The sequence below is a fragment of the Neolamprologus brichardi genome, chromosome 9 (genome assembly GCF_056152115.1).
Source record: "Neolamprologus brichardi isolate AB-2024 chromosome 9, ASM5615211v1, whole genome shotgun sequence".
Classification (NCBI taxonomy): domain Eukaryota; kingdom Metazoa; phylum Chordata; class Actinopteri; order Cichliformes; family Cichlidae; genus Neolamprologus; species Neolamprologus brichardi.
The window spans coordinates 9844292-9856249 of NC_142112.1; the positions used below are offsets into that span (position 1 = coordinate 9844292).

Below are 11958 nucleotides of genomic sequence, written 5' to 3' on the forward strand. Positions count from 1 at the left end.
CAGTTGCAGATGATAAAGGATTCAGAAAGTTTATTCATGCAGGTCCATATGACAGAGAATATGCATCTTCTTTTTGTTTTCATATTTTAATTTATATTTAATTGTGTTGTGGTTTGCAGTGTTTTGTGTTGTTTCACTTTAAATTTGTTTAAAAGGAAAAAGCTGAAAATTTAAATAGTTAAAAGTTGAAATGTAAATAGTTTTTGTATTATATGATTTATTTATTACATTTTATGTGGAGTGAATAAATAAAAGTATATTTACGGTGGCCCCTACAGACAAAGCACGTACAAAACACAACAGAAGTGCTCCAGGATGCTAGGGGGCAGTGTTGAGCTTTTGTTACCTAGTGGCTACACAAGCCAGCAAGTACCAACGACTGGATTTGGTGTGTGGTAGTAACAGGAAAATGAAGATTTTAATTATTTGAATATATATGAGTGCTTGTGTATAAATACACAAACAATACACAAATGCTTTCATGCTTTCTATTGTGTAATTTAAATGATCTAGGTAGCTCTGTTTTGAAGTTCAGTTAACGCTAGAAATGTGTTTTGGAGTTTGTACGTGCTTTGTCTCTAGGGGCGACCGCATATATTTATATATAAACATATATAAATAAAAACACTTTTTTTACATTAGTAATTCCTTTTGTGTGTATTGTTTGTGTAATTATACACAAGCACTCATATATATTCAAATAATGAAAAAAAAAAAAGTTTATTTACCTGTTATTACCACACACCAAATCCAGTCGTTGGTACTTCCTGGCTTGTGTAGCCACTAGGTAACAAAAGCTCAACACTGCCCCCTAGCATCCTGGAGCACTTCTGCTGTGTTTTGGAGTTTGTACTACAGTGGGGCAAAAAAGTATTTAGTCAGCCACCGATTGTGCAAGTTCCCCCACTTAAAATGATGACAGAGGTCAGTAATTTGCACCAGAGGTACACTTCAACTGTGAGAGACAGAATGTGAAAAAAAAATCCATGAATTCACATGGTAGGATTTGTAAAGAATTTATTCGTAAATCAGGGTGGAAAATAAGTATTTGGTCAATAACAAAAATACAACTCAATACTTTGTAACATAACCTTTGTTGGCAATAACAGAGGTCAAACGTTTACTATAGGTCTTTACCAGGTTTGCACACACAGTAGCTGGTATTTTGGCCCATTCCTCCATGCAGATCTTCTCAAGAGCAGTGATGTTTTGGGGCTGTCGCCGAGCAACACGGACTTTCAACTCCCGCCACAGATTTTCTATGGGGTTGAGGTCTGGAGACTGGCTAGGCCACTCCAGGACTTTCAAATGCTTCTTACGGAGCCACTCCTTTGTTGCCCGGGCGGTGTGTTTTGGATCATTGTCATGTTGGAAGACCCAGCCTCGTTTCATCTTCAAAGTTCTCACTGATGGAAGGAGGTTTTGGCTCAAAATCTCACGATACTTGGCCCCATTCATTCTGTCCTTAACACGGATCAGTCGTCCTGTCCCCTTGGCAGAAAAACAGCCCCATAGCATGATGTTTCCACCCCCATGCTTCACAGTAGGTATGGTGTTCTTGGGATGCAACTCAGTATTCTTCTTCCTCCAAACACGACGAGTTGAGTTTATACCAAAAAGTTCTACTTTGGTTTCATCTGACCACATGACATTCTCCCAATCCTCTGCTGTATCATCCATGTGCTCTCTGGCAAACTTCAGACGGGCCTGGACATGCACTGGCTTCAGCAGCGGAACACGTCTGGCACTGCGGGATTTGATTCCCTGCCGTTGTAGTGTGTTACTGATGGTGACCTTTGTTACTTTGGTCCCAGCTCTCTGCAGGTCATTCACCAGGTCCCCCCGTGTGGTTCTGGGATCTTTGCTCACCGTTCTCATGATCATTTTGACCCCACGGGATGAGATCTTGCGTGGAGCCCCAGATCGAGGAAGATTATCAGTGGTCTTGTATGTCTTCCATTTTCTGATGATTGCTCCCACAGTTGATTTTTTCACACCAAGCTGCTTGCCTATTGTAGATTCACTCTTCCCAGTCTGGTGCAGGTCTACAATTCTTTTCCTGGTGTCCTTCGAAAGCTCTTTGGTCTTGGCCATGGCGGAGTTTGGAGTCTGACTGGTTGAGGCTGTGGACAGGTGTCTTTTATACAGATGATGAGGTCAAACAGGTGCCATTCATACAGGTAACGAGTGGGGGACAGAAAAGCTTCTTACAGAAGACGTTACAGGTCTGTGAGAGCCAGGGATTTTCCTTGTTTGAGGTGACCAAATACTTATTTTCCACCCTGATTTACGAATAAATTCTTTACAAATCCTACCATGTGAATTCATGGATTTTTTTTTCACATTCTGTCTCTCACAGTTGAAGTGTACCTCTGGTGCAAATTACTGACCTCTGTCATCATTTTAAGTGGGGGAACTTGCACAATCGGTGGCTGACCAAATACTTTTTTGCCCCACTGTATATGCTTCTTCTGGGCTATATTCTCAGCAGCATATTAAACATATCAGGTCCCCATGAGGAGAATCATGTGCTAACGGCTGTCTAAATGACTTGGGTAAAGTTTTTTCTGTGGAACCAGCTTCCAGTTTGGATTCAGGAGACAGACACTATCTCTACTTTTAAGATTAGGCTTAAAACTTTCCTTTTTGCTAAAGCATATAGTTAGGGCTGGACCAGGTGACCCTGAATCCTCCCTTAGTTATGCTGCAACAGATGTAGGCTGCCGGGGGATTCCCATGATGCATTGAGTTTTTCCTTTCCAGTCACCTTTCTCACTCACTATGTATTAACAGACCTCTCTGTGTTGAATCATATCTGTTATTAATCTCTGTCTCTCTTCCACAGCATGTCTTTATCCAGTCTTCCTTCTCTCACCCCAACCGGTCGCAGCAGATGGCCCCGCCCCTCCCTGAGCCTGGTTCTGCCGGAGGTTTCTTCCTGTTAAAAGGGAGTTTTTCCTTCCCACTGTCGCCAAAGTGCTTGCTCATAGGGGGTCATATGATTGTTGGGTTTTTCTCTGTATCTATGAAGCGCCTTAAGGTGACTTTTGTTGTGATTTGGCGCTATATAAATAAAACTGAATTGAATTGAATTGTTTTTGTCTGCTTCCACTTGTCTCTGCACGAGGATGATGTCGGAGTAAATGTGCAGTCATATTCGTTGTGTTCCCACTAGTGCTGTCAGCGTTAATCTGAAATGACGTTAACGCCACAACACGGCAAATCTCCGTTAACGAGCTACCGCGGATCGCCCCGTGCGTGGGGCTGGACGGCGTCAACACGTTAACGAGCTAACTGCGCTAACGCACTAGTTCCCACCAATGTAATTGAGCATTGCTGGCACATCCAACATACTGTTTTACTTTTGTCCATGACGCGCTTACCTTCAGGGTCATACGTCACATGAAAACCAAAATAGTTCCAAAGGCCAGATCTGAATGAGGGTGGGGGAGGTTCAATTTGCCATGTTGCAAGGAGAACTTAACGTCTGTCTCGCTGGCTTGCCCTGCGCTCAGTGAATCTGTGTTCGACTACTCCGCCTAGGCTGCACTGTCGAGCGCAGATCCACTGAGCGCTCAACACAGACAGCATCGTCAGAAGGAAAGTTGATAAAATAAATTAAAAATTTTGTATTGTTCATACATATGCGTACCGAACCGAAAGCACTGTATCGAACGGTTCAATATCGATACGAGTATCGTTGCACCCCTAATATATATATATATATATATATATATATATATATATAAATAAACTTTTATTTTATTTTTTTTTAAGTGTATACTTACCTATTAGTATATAGGTTGTTTTTGAAAACTTTCACAGGAGAGTGTTGAAAGACTGAAGAAAACTATTCTCTTTGAATTGAAGCATTTAACATTCTGCATTTACTTCATTATATTGTATAAATGTCTGTTAAAAGCTTAAATATAAAGCTGAAAACATGTAATTGCAACCAGGCTATTGATCAAGTAATTGTGATTAATTGCGATTAATTACAGAAAACTGAGATCAATTAGTTAAGTTTTTTGTATCTATCGACAGCACTAATTATAACATGTATTAATGTGAAAGGGCAACTTCAGACAATGTTCAGTCCTCATTCTTTACAGAGTGTCCGCAGGCAGTGGATCATTGTTCTTTTACTTAAGTAACAAAGGATATATTTATTATTTATTAATTTATTTAGGTGCACCTCATTTTGCATACACAGACCTGTAACATATTTCTATGGGAAACACTGGGGTAAGGGTTAGCTGTGACAGTTCCACTCTGAGTGTCAGTGAATGTTCTCACAGGGACAGATATCCATGTCTGTGCTTATCCAGGTAAGTGAGAGGCATCAGTGACATTAGCTACCCCAGTGGTTCCCAAACTTTTTTTGCTGGGCCCCCCTTTGTTTTACAAGAAAAATATTGCCCCCCCCCCCCCCGCGCACCAACATGTTCTCCAACCACACACGCCCATATTTTGCTCCATTGCAGTTTATTTCACACCTCAAACATTTAGTAAACAATTAAGCAAATACAAGTAAACTGCAATAAATTACAGGTAGTAAGAAAATAAACTACCAACTCTTTTACGCTGCGTCCACACCTACACGGGTGATTTTGAACAAGCAGCTGTTTCGTCCATGTAAACGGCGTTTGTGTGTGGATGAGGAATACAGAGTTCATCAGGCAACGTCAAAGGTATGTGCCTTTTTTCACGTCACGCTGTGGCCACGTTATTGTTTACATGAGAGGAATGTCAGATAGTCAGATCAACAGTATTTTGTCTCTATCTGCAGGTTTTACACGCAGTTACTGTCCCTCCATTTACAAAGGCAGAGGCGTCACGGTGTCATTATTTTACGTGTAGTTGTTTTTTTTCCTGTGTAATAATATTCAACATTACTATCAATACATTTTTCTCTCTGTGCAAAATGTGTTCAAGAACATAAACAGCTGTGGGATCCTGTTTGTCTGTGATTTGAACGAGGGAACAAATCGTGTCAGGATCAGCCTGATGTTATTTGTATCCTGTAACTTTACTGTATAAAGAGCTAGCATCTCCAACATGTCAGGAGTAGTTAGTCATTACAACAAGTGTTTGAACTAAACATCAAGAATGTGGGATCCTGTTTGTCTGTGGTTTAAACAGCCCAGCGCTGCTCCCGGTGAAGGGAGACCAATCCTGCAGGGAGACCTACCTCTGCACTTGTGCAGGTGAAACCAAAGGGAAGATTTGCTTCACCATATTTTTTAGTCTTTGGCTCAGAATGAAGTTGGTTTGGAAACATATTCAGCGATGCTTCATCTCCTGCTTTGCATTTCTGTGGGCGCCCCGTGCTAGCAGTGTCTGAGCATTGTTTTTCTTTTGTTTTTTCAAGCCGCGCCCCGCCCCCCTGCAATGGCTCTGCGCCCCCCCTAGGGGGCGGGCCCCACACTTTGGGAAGGTCTGAGCTACCCAAACATACAACGCTGACTGTAAAATAACCAAACGGAGCAATAAAACAATGGAAATGATCACAGCCCATGAACTGTGTGTGTGCGCAGTGTTTGCACTCACGTGAAACAGAAGAAGAGCGTGGTGGAGCCGACGAGGAAGAACGCTGCTGCTGACACAGGAACGTAGCGTGAAGGTCGCAGGGGTCTGCTGGACGGGACTACAGCATGAGGGAGGGGGGACGAGGATGGACCCCGCCCTCCGCTCTTACTACTACTGCCTGGCATCACTTCCTGTTAGTAGTGATGTGTGTCCACTAACTGCTATCCAAAGTCATTTATCATCAGCCTTAAACGTTCCCTTACGTGTACAGAGTGGGTTTGGTGTGCAGGGACTGTCGAGAATAGTTGGTTTCACTTCTGAGATGGAAAAGAGAAAAATGCTTTACTGCACGCTGATGGGAGGAGGGGTGGATGCTTGTTATCTCAGGTTCTTAGGTCAATCCTGATCAACTGTGACAGATTAAAATAAGCTTACAGATCTGTGCTGTAAAAGCCTCGTTTCCCCGTCTGCCTTAAAAAAAAAAAAAAACAGGTGGGAAAACAGGCTGCACAAATAAGCCACTGAACGTAAAGAGGAAGGTGCCTGATCCCCCGTGTGCCACGAGCAAATACACTAAAGTTTTATTCTGTTTATTCCAACGTGTCAGTCAAGTATGAACACGACAGAAGGCGGTCTTTCCCAAAGGTCCCAGAACAATTGGTCCGCAAACGTCAACAAAACAAAAAAAAAAAAAATTGGCAAAATGATAAGAGTACAGTTTTAAATGGAGAAGGGCTAATTGTGAAAAACAAAAACTATTTAGTACTTTGGTGCTGTGAAAAAACTAAAATTGTAACAGAACCTCGCAGCCTGATTGGTCCTCAAACAGGAGAAGGGTGAGCGCAGAGGTGGAGCTGTTTGTGTAGCAAGCAGTGAGAAATGTGATGAGGCTTAAAAAGAAAGAAAAAAAGTGAATGAAAGAAAAATAAAGCACTGGATGAAAATGTCACTGCTTTGTGTTTTTAAAAGCCGAGTCCTTCACATCAGCAACAAGCTTGTCCACACTAGCAAAATGTTCTCAGGTCAGGGGGACGATCTGAGGACAGGCTTTAAATTTAAAAAATGCATCAACCCGACTGGCCTTCAGTCCAGGACTTGTATTAGAAACAGCAGTCTGTAAGCGGGCCAATGGAGCAGCCTGGTTTTCTTGTGTCGGGGCATCCCTAGACCCCGCTGGTGGCTGATTCAAACCACCACACCTGCAAGCTGCACTGTAGATGTGATCGCAAGGCAGGAGGCAGTTTGTGAGTGGGTAACACTTTCCAAAACAACTGGGGGAAAATCCAGTAGACCATCCATTAGTATCCCTTTCATTAGTATTGAAAGTGTTGAGAAAGAGCCAAACAGGGAGGCCCGGGCTATGTGTAAACAGGTAGTGGTATCACATCAGCCAGCCATGGCAACACAGACCTACTCTGCTCCTCCGATGGTTTCATGGGTGTCAGTTATGCAACAGAAATGTCGGGCAACCCAGCTTCAGGCAGTTTTGTGTTTTTGTGCCCTCTCCTCCAGGGGCGTCCCTCCACTTCCTTCCCTAGCAGAGCACTGAGGCATTGATAACACCCTCCCCACAACAATCCCGTGGAGGTTACAGTCTCTCCAGAGCCGTGCCCTAAAAACAACCTCAACAAGAAGGGAAAAGTAGTGCCTTTAATATGTAGGAAATAGAGACTCCAAAGGCCAGCTGTGTACTGAGTATTCCTCAGGATGCAAACACGCTTCCTCGTCTGGTGGGTAAACGGATGAAACACTGGAACAGGAGAATCTGTCCGGAGTCACAAACAGCTGAATCCAGTCCCACGGTTGGTCAGGAAGCTCCTATAGTAAGAACAGGAAGAGAAGCTATTATTTTCCACAGCCTTTGGGAGCTGCATTCACTGATCAGCTGTCACCGATCAATAGGATCAAACGCTGCTGCTGTGGAATTACTGACTGACTGCATTCACTTTTATTAAGAAAACAGTAACTCGAGGTGCTGCAGTCAGTGGTGCTGGAAACACCACCTCCTCAGACTGTTCTGATTTGCAGCGCTGCTTACAAATCAAATAATGAGAAGAAATGTTTTAGGTTTCACAGCAGGGATTTTCCCAGGGGACCAAGAACCAGTTCAGGGACTTGGGAAGTAATCCTGCATTTGGATGGGAGAAGGCAGCAAGAATGTCCATCTTATGCTGCAAGTGTAAAAATCTATGAAAAAGACAATGAGGGAACTAATCTGACAGAGTGACATCTCAGTGTTTAAGTGTACACTGAAACTTCAAATGGAAAGTATAATGGCAAAAACAGAAAATCATTTTATGGTCAGCTTCAAAGTTTGCCCATGGACTGCAGTTGGTGCTTCCAGGACCTGACGATGCTTTGTCCTGTGATAAGCTGTCAGACTGAGTAATTCTACCTCACAGGCCAAACCTCTGTAGCTTGCCTTTACAGCTTAGTTTATGTATGCGACTTTGGTGAATGAACATGTTAACTAAGTAAAAAGTGTTACTGGTAATTTGATGAGAACAGTCAAAACCTAAAAATAAGGGTCTTGGGGACAGACCGTTGCCCCCTCGGCACTGCCTGCATGTGTGCTGGCAGAACGTTGACTGGAACCCATGTTGACTGGCAGCGTCACAGGCCAATCCCTGCCTTTCTGACACTGCAGCAGAGCCCAGCAACAACCTGGGAAAGCTAGTATAGGGACATGGTTTAAAATGCTGAGGCTGAATTTGATCCTCTCTTCAACCAGCTCCTCCATCACACTCGTAAAAGCTGCTGCCACCTGGAGCTCACGGCAGTTTCTTTGGTTTACAGGCATTTCCTGCCAGTCCTGAAATATAATCATGCCTTGGTTAGGACAGACTCAACAGTGGGACGCACTCGCTGTGTGACACTGCACAGGTTAGCTTACAGTCTGATCATGTGGAGCAGCAAGGACCTCCCCTCATTGGGCACAACACACTTCCTGGTGCACAGACCAGGAAAGTGGGACTAAGAGGTTTAGGAAAAGGGAACCAGCTCTGTATCCTGGACTCATCTCATGAAGAAGCTTATGCCACATCACTGACTGGCACATTAGGTGCTGGTGGAGGCCACTGTGATGGCATACGAGTGCCAGGACGACAAGTTCCTGCGTGCATGTAACACCGGAGGAATGTCGACCTCACGGACCCTTCTTGAGTGTTTCTGTGGAGGACGTCAGTGCAGCAGCTCGTTGGGCATCTCCACATACAGTTGCTAGCTTACTGCCTCAGTGGGACTGCGCCCTCACTGGCACACTCAGTCTTTTGTGTGGGCTCTTAGCTTTAAGCTGACCTTTAGGGTGGACGTCAGGTTGAAGCATGTGGGTTGATGAGTTGTAGGCTTTGTAGCAGACTACAGCTCCCATACGAGATGCCCAGTGGTTACCAGAGTAAATCCGGATTTCTGGAAACTGAGTAAAGCCGGCCAGGCTGCCAGGGTCCACCTAGGCCTGAATGAGTTATATTTCAATGTCCGTCAGACTGACAATGTTTTATAATTCTCAGATCAAGGTACGAGGAACCGGTTACTTGAGGTGAAAAACATTTTAGTTATATAAAAACCAGACTTTTGATTTAAAAAAGAAACTGAAATGGTTTTCTGAACTTACAAAAAAAAGAATAAATGTCTAGAGGAAATATCCTTAGTATTTGTATCTGTTAGTTTGTTAATAAAACAAATAAACTTACCCAACGAGTTGAAAGACATGTTTGAGACTCTTGATGTCTACAATTACACCGTGAGTCATCTGCTTTCAAAAATCATGTTTTTACTGTACCATCTATACTCATTTTCTTAAAAACTTTCCTCTGACACATGGCCTCCATACAGTAATGATTAAAAAGACTAAAACTAAACCACTTGAAACAATAAAAACTAAGAGGAAATAAGACAATCCACTCTGGAAACTAAAACCAAACTGAATTCAAAACAAAAAGTCTAAAAACTAACTAGAAATGATGAAACTACAATAACTCTGCTGTAAACAAACGTTAGCTATGAAAATTTAACAGATCACTTAAAGCCTGGATCAGTCCATTTCTATTAGAGATTAATTGGCAGGGGAAAAACAACATAATTTTGATTGAACAAAGTTATAAAAATAAATAAAATGACAGTACGTATGTCAGGACTGCAGTATGTAGTCACCCTGAGGGCGCATTCAAAACTGTTAGATCCAAAAGCACCAAGAGTATTTTGCAAAATTCTTGAGCCACCACTCATTTCTTTACATTTTTCTGAGCAAAATGGTGCAGATTTAAGTGCAAACACAGATGGAAATGCTTCATATAACCCACAGACAGACCCTGTACAATTCTAACAAGTGTTTCCTCTTTTCAGCAATGGGTCTTATGCAAGCTAGTCAGTACTTCACAGTGGATTCATGCTCCCATCAGGCAGAATCTCCACCCTTCAAGAAAATCTACAAGCACAATGGCACCACCTTCCATCTGAAGCCGCCTACAGCGCCGTCAGCACCTATGCTCACACAGATACTGGGTGTGTATATCCTGCTGCAGTCCCAGCAGCAGATAGAGCCTTGATATATGCAAAGTGGAAAAAGGATGGCTTTTACTCAAAGATTATAATCTCCACTGACTGTGAATTGTCATTTTAATCGCGTTGAAAAAGGAAAAAACCCAATAACGTGTCAAGTGCAGCCCGGGGATGTTGGGCTGAGGCGGCTGCCTGATTTACATGAAGGAAGCGGGCAGCGGACCAGACTCGGCCCTGCCAGGCTGGTCTTTACAGACGGACAGGGCGTCACGCTAAACAGCTCTGTGAACATGGTGGTCGTTATCATTACCATCCTTTCAGAGACACTGTGCAGTGGTGTCAGGGCTTCACTGCCAACACTCAGGAAGCAGAAGCTGACGGAATGTTCTGAGTCTCCGAGCGACACACAGCCCACACTGAAGCCGGGGTGGGGACGCGGAGCATTAGCCACCGAGAATGGTGCTAACGTCAAAGGGATTGGAGAAAATTTCGCTACGATTTCAATTCCGGTGATAGCTAGCTTACACGCCTATCTTCATGAAATGAGTGGGATGGAGAAAACGAAGCCGAGCCACGGGACGCGAGAGTACGGCCACAGCCACAGGCTCTGCCTTGCTACTATGAGCTATGTGGACATCCAAAAATACCATTCATACAGGCACTCCACCGACGGCTAAAGCTCAGTGTAACGCTGCTGCCGGAGTAAGCGTTAACATTAGCTAACCGTGAGCTACCTAGGTCTGTACTGCTTAACCCTGGCTAGCAGATAGCTAACAATTCATCTCACCTGCGAGGTTCAGGTTCCAAACACAGTAAATCCGATGTTTCACTGTTGGTCATGTTTTTTCTTCCTGCGGTTAGAATGACAGAAAAGTCGTTGTATCCGTCAAAAATCCATACTCCAGCCTTTCAGCGGTGGTGGGGTCTTGTCTTGTTAGCTAGCTGTACCAGTTCCTGGCTAATTCAAAGATAAATAATCAGCTAGCAGCCCACCGATGCGTCTTCCGTCATTTTACTACAGGCGGCTAGCTTGACCAACTGTTCGTAGAAGAGGCTGCTCGGTTTGTAACTTATCCAGGCCTGTACAACGCCGAGAGGCCGCCAAATAAACGTAATCCCACAATAATTATGTGTTCTTCTCACAAATCCATAGTATTACTGAGTAACAGACTCTCAAAGAGCGACATATTTGTCAGTACTATTAAACTCTGATGCCAGCGTCCAACAGCAGACTTGTCGCAATAAAAATAACAGTGATTGGACAACCGGACTGTCAATCACCCTACAAGCGTATTGTATTCCTTCTGCACCCGCAAGCCCTCCCCAGTCCCCGCCCCCTGAACGCCGAGCGTCATGATTGCTCTTTATCGTGATAAAATTGATTGAGCAGCACAGAGCAGCACCCACACGTGTTAAAATACTTGCAGCTGAACGTTATTGTCACTGAGGCTGGCTGCTACATAAGCTGAGGGTTTAATCCTTTCATGTGACACACTGACACAGTAACGTATGTTTGTTATATGTGTATGTGCACTCTTATTCTCGTTATAGGACCGACACACGCACACGCATACGCAAACAACACAAAGGAGAGATTAAATGGACAGCAGGCGCTGTGATAAGCACAAACAAGTCCCCATCAGCAGCCACATACACAAAATCACTAATATTAAATCTAAAATCCTGCTACAGAAAAAACATAGATGTTTTATGGCACAGTGTGTGTGTGTGTGTGTGTGTGTGCTTCTTGAAAGACTGGACAGTTGGTAAAGGAGCAATCATAGAATTGAAAACAAAAACCAATGGATTTTGTGATGACCCACTTCTCAGAGGGGGTGGGGGTCACTTCAGTCTAAAAACCTGATTAGTAAAGAATAGGTTACATTTTTTCACTACTTACCACTTCATGTAGACCAATCAGTCATAACA

The 11958-nt window shown here is 43.5% G+C and overlaps 1 protein-coding gene across 2 annotated transcripts in view; it reads right to left on the reverse strand.

Moving 5' to 3' along the window:
• Window positions 1-11300, reverse strand: part of zdhhc5a (zDHHC palmitoyltransferase 5a) — a 34881-nt gene extending 23581 nt beyond the window's left edge. For both annotated transcript variants that reach the window (XR_015719601.1, XM_087845884.1), the window contains exons 1-2: window positions 10817-11300; window positions 5551-7347 (exon numbers count right to left, since the gene is read on the reverse strand). Coding sequence is in view for 1 of the 2 variants with exons in the window: in XM_087845884.1 (XP_087702010.1) it covers window positions 5551-5714 (164 nt within the window). In the remaining variant the exon portion in view is untranslated. The remainder of the gene's footprint in view (window positions 1-5550; window positions 7348-10816) is intronic.
• Window positions 11301-11958: the final 658 nt, after the last annotated feature.